General features: G+C 38.3%; 1 protein-coding gene across 5 annotated transcripts in view; it reads right to left on the bottom strand.

The window, feature by feature from the left end:
• Positions 1-25,820, bottom strand: part of WDR7 (WD repeat domain 7) — a 359,332-nt gene that overhangs the window by 49,087 nt on the left and 284,425 nt on the right. For all 5 annotated transcript variants that reach the window (XR_005600425.1, XM_039544674.1, XM_039544673.1 and 2 more), the window contains 3 exons: positions 23,944-24,093; positions 22,805-22,887; positions 11,801-11,900 (listed from right to left, as the gene is read on the bottom strand). Coding sequence is in view for 4 of the 5 variants with exons in the window: in XM_039544674.1 (XP_039400608.1) it covers positions 11,801-11,900; positions 22,805-22,887; positions 23,944-24,093 (333 nt within the window). In the remaining variant the exon portion in view is untranslated. The remainder of the gene's footprint in view (positions 1-11,800; positions 11,901-22,804; positions 22,888-23,943; positions 24,094-25,820) is intronic.

Raw genomic sequence — 25,820 nt, 5'->3', positions numbered from 1 at the left:
ATGCAAAAAGCCACAATTTAAAAAAATGCATAATGCTTCGCAATGACAACAAAATCCAAGAATTTTAAAAGAGCTGGCCAAGGAGCTCTGTAAATTGTTAATGTGGATTTTTAATAAGTCTTGGAAAATTGGGGAAATTTAAGAGGACTAGAACAAATGGGTGGTTGGGCCAGTATTTAAAAAGATAAACAGGGTGACCTGAATAATTATAGGCTTGACATAAAGCTCAGGCAACATAATGGATGATACAGAACTTGATTAATAAAGAATTAATTAATGCCAGTCAACAAGGATATATGGAAAATAGATCTTGTCAAACAAATATGAATTCATTTTTTGATGCGATTACAAGTTTGGTTGATAAAAATAATAGCTGTGGTGTAAAGCATTTGACTTGGTTCCACATGACATTTTGATTAAGAAACTGGAAAAATACAAAATTAACATGGCAGACATTAAAACCACTGAAAATTGGATAACTGATATATCTCAAGACAACTAAAAACAGGGAATCACCGAGTGGATATGTTTCTAGTGGGATATGTAGGGATTAGTGCTTGGCTCTATTCTAATATTTTTATCAAAGACCTAGACGAAAATATAAAATCATTACTGATCAAGTTTGCAGACAACACAAAGATTGGGGAGTGGTATACAGTGAGAACAGGTCACTGCTATAGAGCACTCTGGATTGTTTGATAAGCAGAATGCAAGCAAAAAATATGCGTTTCAATATAGCCAAATGCAAGGTTATATATCTAGGAACAAAGAAGGTAGCCATACTTACAGGATGAAGCACTTTATCCTGGGAAATAGTGACTCTGGAAGAGACTTGGGGGGTCATGTTGAATAATCAGCAGAACATGAGCTCCCAGTGTGACACTGTGGGTAAAAGGGCTACTGACATTTTTGGATGCATAAACAGAGCAATATCAAGTGGGAGTAGAAATGTTTATATTTCCTCTGGATTTAGCAGTGACTGATACTAGACTACTATGTCCAATTCTGGTGTCCACACTTCAAGAAGGATGTTGATAAATTGGACAGGGTTCAGAGAAGTGTGTCGAGAATGATAAAGGATTGAAAAACATGCTTTGTAGGGAAAGCCTCCAGGAGCTAATCTGTTTAGTTTATCAAAGAGAAGGTTAAGGGATGATTTGATCACAGTCTGTAAGTACTTACATAAGAACAGAAATTTGATTCTAGAAGATTCTTCAATCTAGCAGTCAAAGGTACAATAGCTGGAAGTTGAAGCTAGACAAACTCAGACTAGAAGTAAGACACACATTTTTAACTGTGAAGGTAATTAATCATTGGAACAATTTACTAAAGGCATTCTCCATCACTGAACATTTTAAAATGAAGATTGGATGTTTTTCTAAACGATATGTTTTAGTTCAACACAGCTATTGGACTTTACACAGGAATTAATTCAAGAAAGTCTTACAGTCTGTGTTATGCAGGAGGTCAGACTAAATGCTCATAATGGTCCCATTGGCCTTGAAATCTATGAAAATAATCCATACACCATTTTCCCCCTTGGGAGAGGCACCATACGTAACCAATGCCAGTTAAATTACTTAATGCACCTCTGGATGGTGCACAGATCTCATGTTAACACACAGTGCAAGAGCACAAATAGAATAGAAAACCTAATCTTACAAGGTACTATGGTCCTTCCTGGAAGCTAGTGCTCTACAGAAGGGTTGCTAATCACCTGGGGAAACTGGGCAGGCCCTTACTAACTAAAAGAGAAGTCCATCTTTTAAAATTTCATAATGACTGTTTGAGCATAATATTTCTTTTAAAATAATTTTTTGTTATTTTTTTCTGATTCACACAAAACACTCTTTTTGTACCAAAGCAAAAATTAAGTCAAGACAATAGCAAAACTTGAATAAATGCAATCATTTTTCAAAATGTCTTTCAAAAAGGTATCTATTAATTTATTCCAGTTTAAACAGTGCTAGGTTCAGAATGTGTAGCCTTAAACACTGTACAAATTCCAAACGTAACAGAATTGACTACAGGTAAACAATAAATAATCCCTTTTATGGAAAAATATACTATTGTATTCTACAGAAATGGCCCAACGTACAGCTTATGATAGTGTTAATACACTGGTGGACTATTATAAATTACTACAAAATCAAGTTACAGAAAATGTACTGGTAATTTTTTTTAAAAGCTGACAGCTAATTAAGTGAAAGGCAAAGTGTATGTATGAGATTTCTATCTATCCTAGTTATTTTAGTATCCATCGCTCAAGTTTCTACGATTTTGAAAATTGTCTCAGATTAACATCTTCACCAGGTCTCTTTATCTTTTACTCTTCTGAAGTGCCCTTCATTAGGGAAATGTTTCAAAAGTAGTTCTGGTACAACCACATGTACAATTTCATTCTCTTTTTCAAAAATACAGTGTAAGACTTGTAAGCCCCTTTTTCCTTTCAACAAAATAAAATTTTATAGTGTGGTGTTGAACCTTGGTATATAGGATCTGCTAAAACAGAGCACAAGACACAATCTTAAAATTGCTACAACATTTTACTCCACATACAATAAATGTTCTCCAGAAATGTAGCAGTTGTTCTAAGGCTAGATCAGTTGGCTTCCAGAGCTGAGTAGCAATAAGATAGTATGTTTTATTATGAGTGTCATGGAGACGGTGTGAAAAATCAAGAGCCACAGGCAGTAAGCGGCAGTGGGTCAATAATGTTCACAGAGACATTGTGTAGATAATCAACAACAAGGCCCTAGGTTCTCTATGCACTGCAAACAGCTGAAGGGCAAATCAATACAGCCATGGGAAGGACACTACCCTGTTCAACTTCCCACAATACACTATTACCACTGCAGGAAAGCATCCTAAAAAGGGAAATAATTCAAAATTTATATGCAGCTGACATTAAGCAAAAGGACTGTAAAAATAATACTTAGTTAAAATAAAGAATCTATACTTTTTGTCTAAAATATGCTTAAAAATCTATGTAGCTAAAGAGAAACACGATTAAACAGATCCTCTCTACACTAAATTATAAACAATGACTAGAAGAGAGAAAGTGATGTTTATTTGGAATACTTATGATGTAATACAATAGGGATGCTGACTGCTTTCTAAAAGCAATAAGTGTTTTATAGCTAGACACTTGAAATGCATAACAGTTCTAAATTCTAGGTATATGGCTGAAATGCATCAGGTTTTATAAATTTAGGGTCTAACATTTAATATTTTAAATGTTGTAACCAAATGTTTTAAAAAGTAATGCACAGGAAAAAAATTATTAAATTAATACATTTATGTATGATACAAAATAACTAATTATTAGAAAGAAAAAGGATAATATCGTAATGCAGATTATTGGTACTATGAGTCAATATTTTACAGGTAGTTTTTATAAATGACACCTAGTTAAATGTGTGACACTAATATTGCAAAATTTTAAGTAAAAAACCCATCACAACTAAATGTTGATTTATTATTTCTTAAGGAAAAGGTGATTCTCCACATCCATCATCGTATTAATCATTAGATGTAATTTCTCTGCGTACAACCATCTTTCCCAAAACCTGAATAAAAATATGCTGGAAGGAAAAATGAATACATACAAAATAATTGTTTCTGACTTCAAAGTTGAAGTGCCTCCCTGTTTCCTTCAACCAGACAATAAAATCCTGACCATTAACAATACCCTATTTCACAGAAATCTAATAACTGCATCTAGCAGAATATATACAACGGACAGCACCTCGTTCTGTTGCCGAGCACGATTACCAACTATATTATGAAGTGTATGAAAAAATACCACACTCTTTTGTGCTAAATCTTAAATGCAATTTAAGTAAATTAAAAAGAAACAATATACATATGTTACTACAAACAGGACTTTAGAAGGTGCTTGCTTTAGTATAACTGCATATGAAGGGATGACCGCATTTACAGGTTTTTTTTTAATTGACGATAAATATTTTAAAGTGCAGAGTAAAGTGCTACCATTTTCTTTATGCCTCATTCATTACCAACACCACAAAGATAAAAAAAGAAAATGCATGCAAAGATTTTTTGAGGATTTCTGATATATTTCTCTCTTATAAAGATCCAGAATTCCTAAATCAATTCTGCTCTGACATACTGTATCCTAGCATGCTGCTGCTGCGAGAGAAAAAGAGGAACTGTAATAGCTAATGTCTCCACTCTAAGGTTCTTTTAATTAACTACAGGAAACCAACAGCAAATACACCAAATGAAACTTGTACTGGGAGCTCTGCTATAACAGAGTCTTCAACTTTGAACAGTATTCTTTGGAACACAGCTTGTTACAGCATCATTAAAGGCTTTTTTCCATGTTTGTAAATTATACTGCTTAATAAAATCATACAGATGGAATTGCTCCCACTGCTAATATAGGAGGAGTGGACCTATTGTAAGTGGAATTCCCTGTGACAATCTGGAAAGGGAGGAGTGATCTCTGCAGCAGTATCCCCTCCAGCTCTCCTGGGACCCCATGGACACTATGGTGAGTCTTCCTCCACACGACTTTAAGGGCAGGAATGGATGAATCAAGAGATCAGCATCTACTGTTCAATCATCAGGTATCTATGTGGAAATCTGGGAGTGAGAAGCAACATTAACTCATACAGAGTCCCCTCCACAGCCATGCCTACACAAGACAGTGATGGAATGGCTCCTTCAGTAGCCAGACTGCTAAGGCAACAGAAGCCAGTGAAAAAACCTCAAGAAGGGGCATACGCAAGATGTCTACTGTCTCAGCAGATCAAGGATTACCCTCTTTAACTGGTCCTGGGGGACGAGAGAATCTTTCCTTTTATCCTCTCCACAGCTACCTTATCCCCCACTACAGAGGATGTTCTGAGCCTCACAGAGTTTTCTGGCCTCTCTCTGCCAATGTCTCCATAGAAGAGGGTGGTCCCCGCTTAGAATTTGTAGATGTATATTAAATATCTATTGTGCAAGCAACTCCCAGCGGCCATCACAGTTTAACTGAGCTTTGTTTTAGTCACTTGATCTCAAAAATGGTAATTTTCTCCCCAAACTATTCTTTGAGTTTGGACCTACAAGGTTTACCAAAGCCAGATTTAGATTTGTATCCAGTCAGAAAGGGAATTTATTCTGTGAAAAAAGTGGAAATCTGATGTAGAATAGATTGATGTTTGCAATACCAGCAAAAATGTGAATTTTTCAATGGCTTCATGGGTAATGAGAATATTTTTACATAACTGCAATAGGCATTCACAGCAAACACCATAACACTGCCTTCGGCAGTTTTAAAGCGTGTGCTATGATATGTAAATATTTATATTATGGACCTATTATTCACATTTGTATCTTATTCCTTTGGAACTGATATACTATACTGAATATTAACCAAAGTATGGATTTATACAAAGTTGACAAGATTTTCAAAGGCACAGATGGCAGTTAGATGCCTAACTACCACTGAGTTTCCTTACTGCCATTTGAGACTTCGAAAATCCACCCCAGTGCTGTTAGCTGAAATATACTATGGTCTGCTAGAAAATGTAGCATATAATCGGAACTGTACTCCAAATGATATTAGTACAGAAACACATCTGTGTATTTTAGTCAACACAAATATGGTCTGTTTATGAACACATTCTGGATTGTAATAAAGAGGACGTTTTCCAAACAATTCTGAAATACACTAAAATGTCTTCTTTGCTGTAGATGCAAATTCTGTGGTCACATATATGCCAATCCAGACAGTCTGCTTATCCATCTCTCACAACAGGAGGTTGAGATTTTCCATGGGAACCTTAAGAACAGGTGGAACGGCATGTCATCTGTTTGTGTGTTTTCCTCAAGAACAGCAGCTAGCAAGCTACTCAACATGCTAAGTTATTAAATAATGATTAGAAAAACATCGTTTGTTAAAGCAGCAAAGAATCCTGTGGCACCTTATAGACTAACAGATGTTTTGCAGCATGAGCTTTCGTGGGTGAATACCCACTTTGTCGGAGTGGGATGCATCCAACGAAGTGGGTATTCACCCACGAAAGTTCATGCTGCAAAACGACTGTTAGTCTATAAGGTGCCACAGGATTCTTTGCTGCTTTTACAGATCCAGACTAACACGGCTACCCCTCTGATACTTGATTGTTTGTTAAACTCAACAATCTAGATCTCTTTCTTGAAACTCAGAACTATGTATAGAAAGGGCCTGTATTAGCATATATATAAAAATCAAATGAATTGACATTTACAGTAAGAACATAGCTTCCTTTCTGTGCAGTTTCACATATGGCAATCCAGGAAGCTCTATAAAAATAACAACACTAACATTTTCAAACTGAGTGCATATAGTTATGTGGCCTAATTACTAGGTACTGAGCACCTAGAGCTCTTTTTAAATTCAATGGGAAAACTATGTTACTTATTTAAATGTGTAGACATGGATTTAAGTGCCAGATTTTGAGGACCCAAGAGTGAAAAACTGTCGTTTGTACCCAGATAGCCAAAGAGAGGTGTGAGTACTGCTAAAGTACTACTGCTAGCTCTAACTTCAGCTCTTTGTGAAACTTAACAAAAGAGAAGTTGGGTGAGGTACTATATTTTGTTGGACCAACTTCTGTTGGTGAGAGAGACAAGCTTTTAAGCCACACATAGCTCTCTCTCTTACCAACAGAAGTTTGTCCAATAAAATATAGTACCTCGCCCAACTTGTCTCTAATATCCTGGGACTGACATGGCTACAAATACATTGTATGCAAAAGAGAAGTGTCTTTTTAGAGCAACACATCTACATTTCACAAACACTGAAGTTCAGAAAATGTACTAAACTTTCTACATATCTCATCAATACTGGCCTCTTGATGTTTTGTCAATGGTATTGTAGCTGCTCTTTAATGGCCTGTTCTGAAGTCCACTGAAGTTGCCTTAGCTATTTACATGGACTTCTTTCTTTTGCTTTCTATACTTATATTACAAAAGCAGATACAACCATCTGATCACTTTTAAATGATACATGGTTAATACATTTTTTTCAATACAATAACAGCTGGCCCTTGTCTAAACCATGTTAATACCAAATTTCTGATGACTGTTCATAGAATGTAATAAGCAGCGTCTGCATTAAGATCTAACGCTGCGAAGAGTTCTGGAAAAGCACCTGAAATGTTTCTATCCACTTAAGTAGTCAGCTCTCACTGCAACTATTGCAGTAACCAGACAAGTTGCCCGGGCCAGAAGTACTTTTAAGTCTTCTGCTCTCAAAACTGTTTCTGAAGTTTTAAAACTCTTCCTTAAAAAATATGTTTTGGTCTGCTGGATTCTGGAAGCATCCTTCAAGTAAGTGTTCAAACAACTTCTGTGTGTACTTTATAATTCCATAAAGAGACAGGCAGAAGAGCCCTTATAAATATGTAACCCTTAAATCTTTAAATTGGAATAATATAAGTTTGTCATCAGATTACTCCCTATTTTCATCGCTGGGAAGACTATTCTGTTCATCCTCAATCTGTAAATCAGGCACCATTTTAATATCTATCTCAGGATCAAAATACCTTTGGGGTCACCAAAATATGTTAAATAAGCAAAGTGAAAGAGGAAATTGGAGGGGACTGTTTTTTACGGTCTTTCTCAATATTTCCCATCCTTCCTGTCTGATGGTAGACATTTTCCTCTTTTAAAAAATGTTACAGGATTCAGCTGTAGAGCCAGTCAAAGCCTATAAATATCTCCTCTGCTCTTCAGTAAGCTAACCTCTCTCCTGTTGCCCCACTTCTTTTCCCCTCTTCTTCCGCATCACAGAAGGCTCTTTCTAGCTGTAGTAAAATGATCTATATTAAGAAATGGAGGGTTTTGTTTCCATGAATGTTGAGCACCTTCCCATAGGCAACATGGGGTTAGGAGCACCTCAAATGATCAGATTCTGAACATGAAGCCTAAAGTCAACTGATGGCTTTTGTTTTCCCCTCTAATCAAATTTTTCTGATATTATGAAATGATATTAAAAAAAAAAATCAAAACTGCAAATGGTAATATTTAATTACTCTGGATACCCTTCCCAGCCAACCAAAATTATCTGCCCCGTCACATGATTTATTTAGAGTCTGAAGGACAGTAAGGAAACAGGTGGTCTTAATATTCTACTAAAATGCCCAATTAACTACAGTATTCTTCAAACCATTTATTGAAACAAATCGGGATTAGGTTCCAGTAATCTAATACAATTAAAATGTCAACTAAAAATAAAAACAGGGTGTTTATAGATAAATGACTTGCAAACATTAGCCAGAGACAATCTCTTTCAACAAAGCCAATGGTTATTATATAGAATGCATTCTAAAAGAATGGAGGGGGGGAGGGAAGGCGGTATATCAGTAAGATAAGATACTTTAGCATGTCTGCCAAACCAAGGGCAAACCAATCCAGAGGGAAGATTTTAACTGCAGATGCAACCACACGCATACATGTAGCTGTAAGCACTTAACTAGCCTGTCTATCAACACCTCTGATGCTTTTTAACTATTTTAGACCAGTAGATAATTTAAGACATTTTATGGCACATTTTGGAAATCCTATTGTGGGGACATATTTCCCAAAATTAGAGTTACTTCAGAAATAAAAATACCCATATGTTTATCCAAGAGTCATTTTAGTAAATGAATATAAAGTTGAAAATTTAAAAATTCAAAGTGAAGGACAAATGTAGTAGCTAAATTAAAGAATTGGGTACATTGTCATTCTCCTTAAATGAGAATATACAGGCACAATGGAGCTATAGTGAAGTGGATGGTTAAATACTTAAAAATTAGCATAAAAAGTATATTTGGTTATCTCACAGGCAAGAGAGACCCAGAAGCTGGTTTTTCACTCCCAGCTTCCAGCGAAACCAAGTACATAGCAAAGATGTCATGACGAGTTTCTGAATGGACAGAAATGCTCAATACAAAGCCATACTATGACCTTGATCGCTGAATGGATGGAGTGGAAAGTGGTGCAATGTTCACAGCACGCTTGGCAAAGAGGGTCAAGAAAACATATTTTGAGAGAAAAGGAAGGAACTGACTGTGCCTTTGCAGTGAGAAGGTAGGCCGTAGCCAGGGTCTGAAAACTGCAGAATGGGATAGCTTCTATAGGCAAGAAATAACATTATCCAGATCAAACAGCCTCCCATGGTTTGATACGTCAAGGCTGATGTGATAACAGGGTTGAAAATAACTCACAGTTTGTAGTGATGGAACACAATCAATGATTAAAATCCAGGCTAGCCTTCCATAAAGGCCAGGAGATTTACATAATCAGAGCTAGTGATTTCTTTAGCTTTCAGGTGATATTACAAACAAATCACTTTAAAAATGTCAACTGTCAGTCTGATTGTATGTTCCTAAAGCTTTGCAAGTCTTATGGAACTGATTCAATCTTTAAGCCAAACAGGATATGTAAAGGAGCTGATGGCTGAGGGGATCAGAAATAGGAAGTGGAGGCTTTCACCTCTAGGTTGTCAGCTGATAAAGTCTGTTGCCCTCATATGGCTGTTTGTAAAAGAAATTTGGTGATCTCAGACTCAAACCAATTCCCAATGGATAGATGTTCACGTAATAAATACTACCACAAATGACAGCCTTGCTAGTAATCTCAGCTGAGGAGTCAAGGATCAGATGCTGGGAATGGACACTGAACTACCCTTACTCCTAGAGGTAGTCCTTCCAGGTAAGAAGTGAGGAAGCATGAGGAAATGTACCACTGTCTTTGCTGTTTTCCTGTTCTATAAATAAACAGAGGATTTCAGTCTCCATGGCTGTCTATCTGGAAACTACACGCAACATTATATGTATACACAAAATTAGAAAGAGCAAATAAAAACCACAAAACAAAAAGTAGTTAAAATTAGGGCTGTCAAATGATTAAAAAATTAATCATAATTAATTGCGAGATTTAAAAAATAGTTGTGATTAATTGCAGTTTTAATTGCACTGTGAAACAATAACAGAATACCATTCTTGGTGTTTGGGGGGAAGTGTGCGTGTGTGTGCACGCGCGTGTGTGTTGGGGGAGCGCTGTCTCTTTGAGCACCGCACTCAGGAGCCTGAATGCTTTTTCAGCCAGCAGCAGCTGCTGTTGGCAGCATTCACTCCTGAGCCAGCAGCAGACAGGCTCCCCCTGTTCCCCAGTGCCAGCTCAACAGCGACCAGGTACATGGGCAAGGGGAGGGGAAACATCTTGACATCAACCCCCTATCCCCGTTCTTCACAGCAGACGGGAGGCAGGCTCCCAGTCGGGAGCAGCTTGGCCAGAGGGTGGCTCCATGGGTAAGGGAGAGAGGGGGCGGGAGCAGCAGTGGAGCAGAGCAGTGGGAGGAGGGGCACCCGTGCCGCAGAAACATGCAGCAGTGCCTCCCCTGAGCATGGCAGCCTGGTGTGTGATTAACGCTCGTCAAAAAATAATGCGTTAATTTGTTTTGAGTTAATTGAGTGAATTAACTGTGATTGACAGCCCTAATTATTATTTTTGATTATCAATATTTGCACTATAAAAAAGATTTTAAAAAAATCTACAAGTCGAAGCATGAAGGGGCATATGAATGTTTAGCACATCTGGCACATAAATACTTTGCAACGCCAGCTACATCAGTGCCATGCAAATGCTGTTCTCACTTTCAGGTGACATTGTAAATAAGAATTGGGCATCATTATCTCCTGTAAATGTAAACAAACTTGTTTGTCTGAGCGATTTTCTGAACAAGAAATAGGACTGAGTGGACTTGTAGGCGCTAAAGTTTTACATTGTTTTGTTTTTGATAGCAGTTATGTAAAAAAAAAATCTACATTTGTAAGCTGTACTTTCATGATAGAGATTGCACCACAGTACTTGTATGAGGTGAACTGAAAAGTACTATTTCTTTTACCTTTTGTATAGTGAAAATATTTGTAATAAAAATAATAGTGTAAAGTGAGCACTGTTCACTTTGTATCCTATGTTGTAATTGAATTCAATATGTCTGAAAATGTAGAAAAGCATCCAAAATATTTATAATAAATTTAAATTGATATTATATTATTGTTTAACAGTAGGATTAAAACTGTGATTAATCATGACTAATTTTTTTAATCTAGTTAATTTATTTTGCGTTAATCGCTTGTGTTAACCACGATTAGCTGACAGCCCTAGTTTAAATAATTAGTTTACATTTAATCTAAAAGCTTTTGGAATTCTACCAGGACTTTAACATATTACCAATAATAAGAGAGAATATGAACAATTCTATTTTATGAAAAATTATCAACTACAAAATAATATTCAACTAAGTCCTAATCATTCCAATATAAAGACTGAAAAATTTACCCTGAACCATAACCTGACTGTGCAACCTATTGTTTTGGGTTGACATTATCATGCTCATCTAACTACACATTTTGTTTGTTTATATTAACCAGAAAAGTTAATATAATTGAAATACAGGTATATTTTATAAAGGGGAATGGTAGAAAAAAATAAATACATTTTCTTCATACTGAAAAATCAGACAAATATAAAATCAGAATTCAAATACAAGAGATTTATTTCAGAGGAGTTTGCCACAAGTAACACCTTATTTGGGGTTTCTGTTATTAACCCATCTATGGCAGCCATTCAGTCACAGTGAATGAAGACAGTAGGCCTCTATATACTTTGAGTCCTTCATTAAACTATTGATCCCCTTAGCATTCTCCATAATGTTCCAGTAGCTCAGCATGTCAACTGGCGCAGAGTTAGTCTCTCTTTCCTTTCAATAACTTCCACACACACTGTGGGGAGAAAGTCACAATGATTTATTTACCTGACATTTTCCAGTCCGGATGTCGTACAGGGCCACTGAACCATGGCGCGCTCCAACTGCTATTCTGTGACTCCGCTCATAATAGCTGACCATGTAGAACCTGCATTGAACATTATAACAAGGAACAGGTGAGATCTGATCTGCTGTCATGATGTGAAAGTTAACTGGTCATTAATATTAGTGCTTGAAGAGATTTTATTAGGCTATCGTTTGGTTACTAGTCTCCAACATACTTTTCATTTAGCAAAAAACCCCCAACTGACTCCTAATAAAATAATGCAGCACTCTAGGAAGACATTTTATATCTCAGGACTTATGACACTTGTTTTTCAAGTTAGGTAACAGCATGCACAGGCGTTATAAGATATTTGAATAAATGAGAATTTTGTTATAATAAAATAACAAAGACTGACAACTCTTAGATACAGAATGGTTAAATAAGAACCTTTCTGCACTGAACAGTACCAAAATATTTCTGCTTGGACATCAGAAAGGAAAGACAGGATGTAAAGGGAGGGAAGGGGGGGATGTTGCTGCCCATTAAATGAAACTGGGTGCAGCTCTCCTGTTTCAGTCCACAAGTTCCAAGATGGGCCAGTTAAGAGGCAGGGTGGCACCTAGGGGGCTGTAGGAGACCAAGTAAAATCCAGTGTGTCAGGAGACAGAGCAGAAGATGCGAGTTGCCAAAGAGAGGTTCCTGGGAGAGTGTTGAAGTTAGATGTGCAGCATGGGGTTTTCTTGTTGGTCTCCTCTCCCCTGCCCCAAGAGCTGGAGAGGGTTGATGGCAGGAGAGCCAGAGCCAAGGGTCAGAGTGGTCTGAAGGAGGGGGGAACAGCAGAGGGGTTTACTCACTGGTGTATCTTTGCTGCAGAGCTGAGGCCTAAGAGAGGGTCTGAGTTGAGAGGCCATGGGAGTTCCCACTGGGAAGAGTGGGGTTGACCCCAGAAGGAAGGTCTAGAGTGGCTGTTCTGGTAGATGGATGAAGGAGGATTTGCAATGAGTCTGGGTGTGGCAGAAGATATTGGAACCAAGTATGTGTTATCTAAATGGCCAAGAGGATGTGTGATTCTAAGGACTCTGGGAGTACTGCACTGGGGTAATATTGACTATGCTCTGGGACTTTTGTACTATGTTTGGTTAATAAGTTATATTGATGGACTTGAGAACATGCTTCCATAGAGTTTCTGGGAACTCAAAACGGAAACTGAGGCAAAGGATCACCAAGAGGTGCCTGTGAGGGCCACTCGGTTACACACGATTATTAAAAAAGATAAGGAAAAAGCTGCCAAACTAATGACAGTATCTTTACATAAGAAGCTATGAATCACAATAGGTATAAAGGGCAATAATATTCTTCCAGCTGAGAAAGAATTGAGAACTATGATGTATTTCTTAATGTCACATGATACTTTATGCAGTGCATGAGCACAGCATTACTTTAAAACAAAGTCACTTTCAAAGTCCAGACAATTATTACACCTCTAACATGACACACAATGTCAATCTCCTTATTCCAAAGTCAAATTCTTTGGAACTTCAGAATACCTTTTTGATAAAACACAAATCAGACCTTTAAAAAGTAAAAGCGCCCATTATTATATTCTCGATAGTTAAATCTCATTCTAGCAGGTTCTATGTGAGATTGCTAGTCATCCTGTAAAAATATGGCTCTGTCCATATATATGGCTTAAAATACGACCACTAACAAAATCTTACTCTGATATATCACCTTTCTTCTTGAAGGAACTAGAGTGCTGCATCAACTATACAAATACAACAATCATGCACTCATTTCTACGATGCAAAATGGTAGTCCGGAAGAAAAACAGCACATAACAGGCTGTAAAAAAGTGGATTCATAGAAGATTAGGGTTGGAAGGGACCTCAGAAGGTCATCTAGTCCAACCCCCTGCTCAAAGCAGGACCAATCCCCAGACAGATTTTTACCCCAGTTTCCTAAATGGCCCCCTTAAGGATTGAACTCACAACCCTGGATTTAGCAGGCCAATGCTCAAACCACTGAGCTATCTGAGGTGCCACTGGGGTAAAGGGCTTGAAGGGAATGAAGAGTCTGGATTATACTTTTGGGTCTCTGTTTTGAAGGAGTAAGTGCATAAATTTAGGGCCGGACTCACAAGATTGGCCCAAGCATCTGCTGCGACTCAGGAAAGAGAAGGACACAGTCTGGCCTTGTCTGCCTGCACCAGCCACACAGTTGTCCATCCTTGTGTCGTCAGTCCAGAAAACCTCACATAAAGCCAGTATAAATTTAAAAGCATGCAGTTGCATACGTATTAACTAATTTACTTGATAAATAAAACATATCCTGGCATCCCAGGTCCCTGTACTCCCAAATGCAAACCACAAGGCTCCAACTGCCTACAGATACAGCCATCATCTAATTTCCCCAGAGACCCAGTGCCCCAAAAGCAAATGCCTTCACTAGGTCATTCCCTGTGGCAGGAACTGTGACCCACAGGGAAGGTTCTTCATACCTATTTCCACCAGTGGTATCACTGACATCTGCCACAGCCCTCTCCTATTACCCACTTTGAAACTAATTTTGGGACACTATGCTGAGGTCAATAACTTAGAATAAAATTCGGAGGCCCTATCTTCCCACAACTTCTGCCCACCACTGCTCCTCCATCCATGCGTTATTGCTATTAAAAGGACCTGCACAGTCAAGGACATAGCGCATTAGAGCATAAAAAGCTGCTAAGACTTAACTTATGTCCTGTTCTCTGTCAGAACACTCCATCCCCAAGATCCATCAGCAGGTGGGTGGGAAGATCTCTGACTGCTTGACTGCACTGGGAAGTGGGAATGTTTCCAACCTCAATACCAAGCCTCTTATTCTCCTTCCCTGGTACCAGCCTGATCAATTTCTTTGATTTCTGGGCTTTCAGATCCATCAGTTAAGACCAGCACTGAAATTATTCTGTCTTATCACTCCTCATTAAGGGTAAAAAAAGGTGTTGGAAACACAGGCCCAGCCACATGTAAAGACTGCATTCCAGGAGCCATGCAGAGGGAAGAATGCGTATTTTGGGTGAGAACTGATAATGCTATGGGCAAACAGATGTCCTCAAGGTCTAAAGAATATGAACTTGATATAAGGTATGTAAGGTTGAATGATATTCAGTGAATATGGCTGGGGACCACTTAGCTAAATTCATACCCACATTTTACACCAGCTGTGTCAGACTTAATAAAGTATTTGTCACAGGAATTTTGTAAAACTGTTTCATACAATCAGTAAACTCAAGACTTTATATTTATTCTCGCAGAAAAATATGTACTAAAACCAACCAAACAAACAAGTGGTATCTGAACATTTGTATGTGTGTGTGTGTGTGTGGGGGGGGGGGTATCCCTCATTAGTTCTGCTGCTCCACTGCCTGGGTAAAATCCACATGTTAGAAGCAGATTTTTTTAAGAAATGAGAACATCACAAACTGCTGGACCAAAGCAGACAGAAGTCATTTCCTTACTGGATTTTAAGTGCCCATTTAGACAGACAGCTGAGTCAGCTTTTTTCTTGAAAAGACGAATCAGTCTGCATAACAAATTTTTTTTTTAAATACAAAAACTTCCTTGGAAAATAGATTTTTGTTTTCACCTTTAAATAATAATAAATAATAATAATAAAGCCCCCCAAACCAATTCTAGTCCATTTGCATTCAGTTCTTGACTATTTTAGTCTTCTTTACTTTTCATTTGTTTTTTAATACCATATTATCCTTCTCAAATTTTTTCTTAATAGTATCATGGTTTAATCTGTTGGCCGTAATATCTATTTAACATGCCTCCACCCCCTTTTAGAGAGTTTGCAAGTGATGAATATTTCTTTCCATAACAATATATTCACAGTTAAATATTTTCAATCCTATGACTCACGCTTTCTAAGCTTCCAAACAGCGGAATTCAGCTACAGATAATGATTTCCAAGCAGCCAATGTACATCTAAATTTAGATTCGACAGCAATTCCACTCCGGCAAATCCAGCTGATGTATCCATACACACACTTGGCAGCTTAGTGGAATCTATGCTCTTAGTACTGGGCTATTATTGTACATGAAAAAGCTGTGGTGGGCAAAAGGACAACTTCCATCTCAGCATCCACTTTATTTTATTACCTGAGGAGTTTGGGTCAAACTGAATAAATAATGCTGTTATAGTAGCAGTGGCAGACATGCCCCAAATTAGAGGTGGGGCTGCAGGTAGCAATCTGCACACACACTTTCCCCCCCCCTCCTCCTCTCCAACTCTCTCTCTGTTCCAGAATGAAAAATTCAGACGTTAATGGGCAATGTGGTCCCTTTACTGTTCTCTGTTAGGCCCAACCTCTCTCCATCCAGCCTACTTTTCAATTCCAATCCCTATCCATGCACATCGTCAGTTCACCTACAACCTAATTCACCATCTGACTCCATTTAACCCTGCCAACCCAAACTCTTCCCCTCCCAGCTCAGAACACCCTGAAGCCACCTCAGCTCCCTCCAATCCAACCAGAGTATTGCCAAACTGAAGCATGCAAAAATCATGAGTCAAGGCCATGACTCCCCCTCCCCAACTCATGAGATTGGTTTAAAAAACATGAGATTTTAAAAATAATAAAGCTGGGATTGTACAGCCTCCACAACAACGAAGCTCAGAAACTTGCTTTTAAATTTGTTTCAAAATGAAATCTTAGATTTTTACATAAGTCAAGTAATTCCTGAAGCTGGGGTTTTATGAAAATCACCAGATATCATGGGACTTGCTATAAAATCATGGGAGTTTGTGACACTGCAACCCCACCTGCCCCAAAACACCCCTTCATTGTACCCTATCCTCCAGGCTAATAACCCTTCTTCTTTCTATCTACTTACTTTCTCCATGGCACAGAACCCTTTCTCACCAAACACTTCCAGGATCACAATACAGACCAGCCTACCCCTCAGATTTACAACCTGCCAGGGCTTAGAAAACGTCCTCAGGCTCTGAACACTTCCTCCTCCTAACCTAACACCCCATCTCCGTGGAGTGGAAAAGAAGGAGCAGAAGCGGCAAAGGAACATGTGCAGAGTCTGCCTCTGTTGGCCTACTCCTGTAGAAGCTTGTATTCCCTGCTCTGTGCCACCTTCCTCTGCTGCCTGCAGTCTGTGTGCCACTGACACAGAATTCCCCCCTTGGGAGCCAGGGGTTGCACTAAAACTGGGGTTCAGCCCTACCAAGAGTGCCCCAGGGACAGCAGGTGGTACTGCACCCTGCACTACATCAGTCATATTACACAGCTGTAATGTTACTGGTGGAGTTTAGCCCTAATATGCCATAATGACCAGCGGCTCCATAGACTGGAAGAGTGTGGTGTATGTTTCTTGTAATGTGCAGTAATTTTCACAATGTACTTGCCAGGGGCCATATTAAACCCTGGCATAAATAGGCTTCAGAGATACTGTACCCATTTACAACAGGACTGAATATGGGCTGTAGTTTTATAGCAGTGGAATAAACACCATATTTTCTCTAAACAATAAGCACTTCCTGGCAAGTGAAAAAATCCTAAATATTTTGCTTCCTTATTTCTCAGAAAATGTTTATTATATATCCACTTACGTGTCAGATGGTTTCAATTGCTGTAAAAAGATGTTATGTACTAGTGTACATTACTGTAAACCACCATCCAATTACTGGTGTGGTCAGTATGTTATTTACTAAATATGTTGTGGCATCTAAACCAAATATTATAGTGAGTGCAGGCTGAATATTGAAAATATGTGATAAACTTTATTAGATTGTAACAATTTAGACTAAGAATTAGGGCCCATTTTTTATCTTCGTGTATTTGTCATTACATTCCATATCTATCTATAGCTCTGTGCAAGTAATAACAGGAAAATACTGTCCAAGTATCTGACAATTATTTATCATTTTTAATGTGGTAGTGTTCTAAGGTCCCTATGGTCCTAGGTACTACACAGTCACTCAGGCAAACGTGGTACCTCACTCTGAAAGCTAATTTAAGGCAAGATACAATGAGTGAGTTACAAATAAAAAACAAATATTAATTGTGTAGGTAATACATTTCCCTTTATTATCATACATTCACTGGATATCTTGGAGATCTTAATTTAGAATTTTAATGTCTTGCAATTAGCTGCAAGGGGTCTGGCTTTACTTCAGATATTCTTCAGTCATATTTTAAAGTTTTGTTCCTTCCCTTCTACAAAATCAGGCCTCCACTGAAATCCGATGACTAAGAATTAACATGAGTGACAGCACCTTTACCTACTAAGTTGTAATTCCTTGGATTTCTACAAGAAACTCAGAAACTATCTGTTTTTAAAATTTTGTTTCAAGTCCTTGTTTTGTTTAGTCTTTGAAATAAAGTTCTAGCTCTAATAAATTTGCTTCCTGTGACAGTCTTCCACTGTAAAAAGCAAAATAAGGAACATTTGTTGTTTCAAATTCAGACTAACTTCCTGTTTTCAAATACACAGCAACATTTGAACATCAGTTAATTCCATCCTAAGGTCTCGATTCAGCAAGGTACCTAAACACATGCCCAGTCCCACTGACCTCAATAGGACTATTCACATGCATCAGGCTGCTGAATCAGGGCTACATGATTCTTAGGAAATCTTCTCAACCATACAAAATGTTTCTGACTTCAACTTTATCTTGAGCATTTTCAAAATTTCAGACATACTTTACTGTCAACCCACTGCACTTCTGTATTTTATTTTATTTGGACTTTTATGATTTCTGTCTGGCATTTTATTGAGCATTGGTAAAAATCAGTCTATATAAAACATGACAGAAGCAAGGGGAAAACTAGATATCAACCCTAATCAAATATTGTAAAATATGTTGTTTAGCCAGATTGGGTGGATTCAGGATCACAGTCATTAATAAGATGACTACTAAATCTGTATGCCACTAAGACAGAAGGAAAACTAAAGGAAAGTTAATAATCCAATATTTGAACAAGCATACTATTTTTTAAAGCCATGGGTTTTACAAAACTACTCAAACTAGGACTTTGCTTGAAAACAGCAAACAGAGATTGGTTGTTATAGCCATGATATGGTATTTAAAGACTACTGTATGAGAAGGGAAAGCCAAAAATGCCTGATAATATTGTTTGTCTGCTGAAGTAACAGACTCAGTCACAACAGGTGTGCACAGTTAATACAGTATCGGAGGGAGATCATTAGGAGATTAAAAGAATTAGTAATAGGATTAAGCCAAAGTGCTACCACTTGGAATCTCTCCAGAGATTCAATGATTTGCTAAAATCATATGAAATTTTCCATTGGTCTGAAAGATGACTTCGGTAGAGTGCTGTATCATTTTTACAATAGCCATAACTATGTACAGTAGGAGATATTGCTAGCAATTTAGCCAAATGTAAAGACAATGTGCCACTATAAAAATGAAAAAAGGATGGGGAGATTTCTTGCATTAATTCCCACTTGCCCTTGCATTTACATTTCAAGCTAAAGTTTTTAAAATATCTGAAGGAAGGAAGATTATCTTTATTCATGACATACCTGTCAAGGGTATAATAGTTCCTTTCTTGCAACTGTTCTTTTTTATAGCCTGTTACATTAAAATACAACCCCCTGACATATTAAATATTGTAATTTACATGGTTAATATGTTATAATATGAATATTTATAATAGCCTAAGAATATTATAAATACATATTATAAATCACATTTTATTATCTGTGAGTATTAAACTTTAAGAACAAAAGAGGAGATTTTAAAAAACACAAATGACAGGCATTTATCTTGAACTGAATGTCAGTGGGAGTTAGAAGCCTACCTACACTTTGTGCCTTTCAAAACTCCCCAAATGCCAAACCGCCACCAATACGAACATGAACAGAAAAAGAAAACCACCATGTTCCTGACTAGCTAAAATAATATGATAATTCTAAAAAAACAAAAGGAACAGAAAAACAATCTCTGATGTCAGTAAAATATTAACACTCTCTCAGCAGTTTATACACAACAGACCACGAGACAGCTTTAAAACCAGCAACAGGGTTCTAATGACATTTGAGAGTTTAATTTCAATTGAATCCTATACTCCTAGTGCAGGGGTCAGCAACCTCTGGCACGTGACTTTCCAGGGTAAGCACCCTGTCAGGACAGACCAGTTTGTTTACCTGCCGCCTCTGCAAGTTCGGCCAATTGCGGCTCCCACTGTCCGTGGTTTGCCTCTCTGGGCCAATGGGGGCTGCGGGAAGCCACGGCCAGCACATCCCCCAGTCCGCGCCACTTCCTGCAACCCCCATTAGCCCAGAGCAGGTTCGACTGATCGCGGCTCCCCTGGCCTAATGTTAGAGACAGTCTTAAAAATATTTTTAAAAAACCAATCAGATGGGAACATTTGTGTTCCACTACTTGACACATGAATTAGCAACAAGAGAAGTGCAGATCTGTCACACAGTAAGTATCCTCTGAAGTCAATTTTTGTTCTGTGTTTCCAAATTCTGTTCTTCTTCCAAAGATGCCAGTGGGGGAGCAGTAAAACCTTTGCAAATGTATCAGAGAGCTATCAAGGAGCTTGACTGCATCTTTAGAGTTGTTAAAAACAACTGAGGAGAAGGATGAAACTGGCACTTTACAGCACAATTTACTGGCACCTGGGGGGAACTGGTCAGATGGGGAGACACAGTAGAAGATAGGTATTTAAGAGCCAGGTGATCAAAGTCTCCTTCTCCAGGAATAACACAATCATGAGGATGGTAGCGATTTGGCAGGTCAAAAGAGAGGTACAGATCCTGGTCACCTGACAGAAGAGTGTAAAGTAGCTACATGGCAGGAAGAGATCCCTTTCCATCCACTCATCTGTCCTCAAAGGTATGAAGAGTGAGTGGTAATTGCCACAAACTCAGGATTTATTAAACCCAGTTGTTTTTCAGTGACTGTTTCTTATTATCTCAGTTATTTTGCTTGTTCCAACTGGACAGCTGTATTATGCCCCGAGAGATTAGGATGGAAGTTCTTGAAAATGCATATTCTGTAGAACATTACTCTGCTCTATGCTCTCTTCAGCTTGGTCTACAGATACCATATGTATTTATAAAACTGATGCACTTCCATGTTGAGTTCTTTGTAATTACACTTTATTTTCCAGTTATTAGCTTTATCAAAGCAGCTAGTTCTTACCAAGAAAAGAATGGACACTTGCTTTCAAAATCATGTAATTGGTGAGGATGGCTTTATAGTCCAACAGCACTCAAAGAGTAAGGCTCAAACAGCCACATAAAGGAGGAGTACACCTGTGATATGGCCAAATTCTGTTACGAGAGTACACTTTGCTACAGACATCGCAATGTTGCTGAACATGATTATATCAAGAAAAGGAAGTAGGCAAGCAGGTGTTTAGATGAATGCTGGTTCCTCAGTACCCTTGGAAGACTTATTCTGTCATAGGTCAAAGACCTCAATTGTGACAGTGCTGCCTGCAGTTTGGCCTCAGCATTCCTACAGACCGTGACTAAATCTCCTCAGGTTGGCCCAATATAGACCACTGTGTTATTTTTAACTGCTTATTTTGAAATAGTTGCAGCCTTCATTTTACACCAAAAATAGCTCTCGCTCGTCCTGGTGTGCCTGAGGCAACATGCTTTATTTTTAATTGTATAAGCACCTATCAAGTTTGTGCAGAAGCACTATTACATTAAAATATGTCCTTTGTTTTTAAATGTAGGTATACAATTATCCACCAATACTTTGAGGAAAAAGTATTGCAGATATTTTCCCCCTTCTGGAAAGGATAAATAGATGTGTTGATAAATCACCTCTTTTATGGAGTATTGTACAGTGTTAGACTGGAAAGGAAGCGTGTAAAACTCTCCTTTGTCATGATGCCCACAAAAATCTTGACAACAGTTATGCTGCTGGTGCTCTGAGAATACTGCCTATCATGCTGACCAATATTTCCCCACTGCTTCCTTGCCCAACCCTGTTGGTCTGTCTGTATCCATCTGTTGTCTCCTGTCTTACACTTAGACTGAAAACGCTTTGGGGCTGGAACTGTTTTTGTTCTGTGTTTGTACAGCACCTAGCACAACGAGATCCTGGGTCTATGACTGGGTTCTTAGATGTTATGATAATACAAACAACAGATTAAACCACAGGACTTGGATTAAACCTCAGAAGATCTGTGTTGTATTCCCATCATTGCCAGAATTCCTTTCACAAATCACTTCACTTTGTCTCAGTTTACCCATGTGTACAATGAGGATAACAACTAATTAGCTGAAGTTTATAAAGCACTTTAAAATCCAGGGTTGCAAGATGCTATAGAAGTACAGAGTTATTATTACCAAACAAAAGAAACGAACTGTGGTGGTTACAACTATAATGAAAGAAAAGAACCTGACCATTTTCTATTGTTTATGACAGAGAAAACAACACAACATTGGAGTTCTAGGGCAAAGTTTTAAGAGATACTGCCAACATAAAAATGAACAGTATTTTACCATGTGGACTTTTATACAGAAGCATTTTCAATAACTGCTATTTTCTGACCTACCTCCTCTTTTTCAGATGTAATAGGGATTAGAAAAACTGTACACTACAGTAGAACCTCAGAGTTACAAACACCTCGGGAATGGAGGTTGTTCATAACTCTGAAAAAAACCTTACGGTTGTTCTTTAAAAAGTTTACAACTGAACATTGATTTAATGCCGCTCTCAAACTTTACTATGCAGAAGAAAAATGCTGCTCTTTTTTTTTTTTTAGTAGTTTATGTTTAACACACTACTGTACTGTATTTGCCTTTTTTGTTTCTGCTGCTGCCTGATTGTGTACTTCCAGTTCCAAATGATTTGTGCGGTTAACTGGTCAGTTCACAACACTGGTGTTCATAACTTTGAGGTTCTACTGTACTTAAAATACTCTAAATCTGAAGTTTTAAAGTGTAAACATTATGGCTATAAGTGAGCTATAGCAAGAGAATATATTCATCACAAATCATTTCCTTCAGTGCTTTTACCTGCAGATGGCTGGAAAGCATTCCTGAAGTCCCTTTTTTTTGACTAAGGATCCTTCAAGGCAGTACATGAGGATGTCCATAACCTTGGAAACAAAAGTTAAATTGTTTAACAATGTTTGATTTTATTGTTCATAACAACATTTAAATTCTGAACAGTTATAGAGTTTTCTAGCTCTTGTGTTTAATTATATTTTTGGTACCTAAGTATAACGTGTTATCTACATAAACAAATCTGACTGCATTGCAACATATTGGAATTTGCAATGGCAATGGTACTTTGAATTGCTGCAAATACTCATTCACAGTAACAGTACACATTTTACAAAGCTACAAACTACAGGTAAGTGTCTGCTATCGAAGGCCTAAGAAGGAACACCACATTTTGTGCTAGCTATATTAAGAGGGAATGTGAACAGGAACACCAAAGTTAAGGAAATCACATTGTATGGTGGATTCTTTAACAATGTCCTTCAGCCTTAATGAATATGCATCCAAAAGACAAAAAACTTTCAACATCCCTCTTCAGTCCATTCAAAATGCTGCTGTAACAACCTTGTCCAAATTGCCAACAAATTCTTTTACTAGCTTGTCCTTACCCATTAAGTCCTACCCAATTCTCTGGTCTGGTCTCTTCAACCCTTGGCACCTTCACTTTGCCCAAACTTTGCCCAGGATTAACTATTCCATTTTATCCATCTCCATACATCCTTTTATGTAGCCCTCATGTCAGAAACACTCTCTGCAACCCAGTCTTCAATGCACCCACTTAACCCTTTTCAAGGGCCTCCTGAAAATACGTTACTTCTCAGCCCAAGTCCTCCCCTTAAAAAAGAATTTACCTAAAAACAGATAAAGGGAAATATTAGAACAAGGTGTGCTAAACATCACTGCTCACTGATCTTGCTTTTGTTGCACCATACGCAGTCATTTGTATGTTTGTTTTCTGCTACGTTTTTAAGCCCTTTGAGACAGGGACAGAGTCTTATGGCCTCAGATGTGTTATTTTAAAAAATAACGTATGTTCCATGGTGCTGTAAAAGTAGATGGCACTTTACAATTTACAACTGAGTTTATGTGCAATGTATTATTCATTGATTTATTCAAAACTATGATATACAGATATTACAGCATATTCTTACCTCTACAAGAAGATCCACAACATCTGTGGGCATTTTATCTATTAGTATTTCGATGACTCTTAGGATCTCTCCTTTAGCCCGAGCAAGAGCTGTGGTGTGAATATTCTGTTGAGACTGAGTGTTTGCTGCCAGCGCAGTGTGTCTATGCACCTACAAAAAGAATAGGATTATATATTTAACTACTGTTGTCCACATATATTTCAACTATACTTAGCATGAGCTTTCCATGTTGGTTTCTTAATACCAGATCAGGTTCCAACATGTCTACGGTCTCTAGCAGCGGTGAGAGGAGTCCAAGTGTTTATATGGGCTACTGCAGTTCTAAATTGTCACATCTCTTCTTCAATGGGTACATAAAGCCAATTAAGGAGGTTAAGTAAAGAGGCAGGGATGGTGATTATTTCTGTTTGCTAATCACACCTAATTCTGGGCCTGCACCTTTGACTTGGCTGGCACAGTGGAATAATTAGCCCACTGTCTAAGATTGAGCATGGATGAAGACGGAGGTACTGTCACTAGTCTGAGGGAAGAAACCAGGAGAATTACAAATTACATATTAATTATGCAAAATTACATTTTTCCACGTCATTCACTAGGAATGAAGACATCTGATGACCAATCAAAAAATATTATTTGTGAAATATACAGAAAAGAAACAGTTTTTGTTTGAGATTTAAGGACAAATGTTCAACATTTGGACTAAAATATTACATTAAGAACATTTGTATTTTGCAGAACTCATTTGAACCATAGAATCATAGAACTGCAAGAGACCTCGAGAGGTCATCTTCTCCAGTCCCCTGCACTCATGGCAGGACTAAGTATTATCTAGACCATCCCTGACAGGTGTTTGTCTAACCTGCTCTTAAAAATCTCCAATGATGGAGATTCCACATTTATGCCAATGTTTAACCACCCTGACAGTGGGAAACTTTTTGTCCTATCTTCAGAGGTTAAGAAAAACACATTTTCCCCTTCCTCCTTGTAACAACCTTTTACATACTTGAAAACTGTTGTTATGTCCCCTCTCAGTCTTCTCTTTTCCAGACTAAACAAACCCAATTTTTTCAATCTTCCCTCATAGGTCATGTTTTCTAGACCTTTAATCATTTTTGTCGCTCTTCTCTGGACTCTCTCCAATTTGTCCACATCTTTCCTGAAATGTGGTGCCCAGAACTGGACACAATACTCCAGTTGAGGCCTAATCAGAGCGGAGTTGAGCGGAAGAATTACTTCTTGTGTCTTGCTTATAACACTCCTGCTAATACATCCCAGAATGATTTTGCAACAGCATTACACTGTTGACTCAGATTTAGCTTGTGACCCACTATGACCCCCCCGATCCCTTTCCGCAATACTCCTTCCTAGACAGGTGTGATGAAGTGGAAATATTCTGGCTGTGTTATGTGAATGCTGAGTGGGAAGTATTGACCTGGGGATGTTTCAGGGGAGTTGGGACTGCCTGCCTTGGGGAAGGGAGCATACCTGAGCATGTAACCAGAGAACCCAGGACGGGGGTTGAAGGCCAGGTGACACCTCTGCCCTGGACACTGAACAAAGGACACAAAGGCTGGGGGAGGAGCCAAGGGGAGGCTGAGTGAGAGGCTGGGGGGAGTTTTCAGTTTGAAGTTGGCTGGGAAATGGAGAGGGGCACTCCGACGGGGTTTGGGCTTCCCAACGGGGCTGTGACCTCCCTGGGGGCCCCAGATGGACCTAACTAAAGGGGTCCTGTTGTCTGTACCGGCAAGACCTGTTTTGGACTGTGTTCCTGTCATCTAAATAAACCTCTGTTTTACTGGCTGGCTAAGAGTAGCATCTGACTGAGAAATGGGGGTGCAGGGGATGACTGGCTTTGAGGGGGAGCAGTTGCAGAGCAT

The sequence above is a fragment of the Mauremys reevesii genome, linkage group 6 (genome assembly GCF_016161935.1).
Source record: "Mauremys reevesii isolate NIE-2019 linkage group 6, ASM1616193v1, whole genome shotgun sequence".
Taxonomy (NCBI): domain Eukaryota; kingdom Metazoa; phylum Chordata; order Testudines; family Geoemydidae; genus Mauremys; species Mauremys reevesii.
The sequence above is the reverse complement of the archived record's forward strand: the minus strand, read 5'-3'. Positions and strand labels throughout refer to the sequence as shown.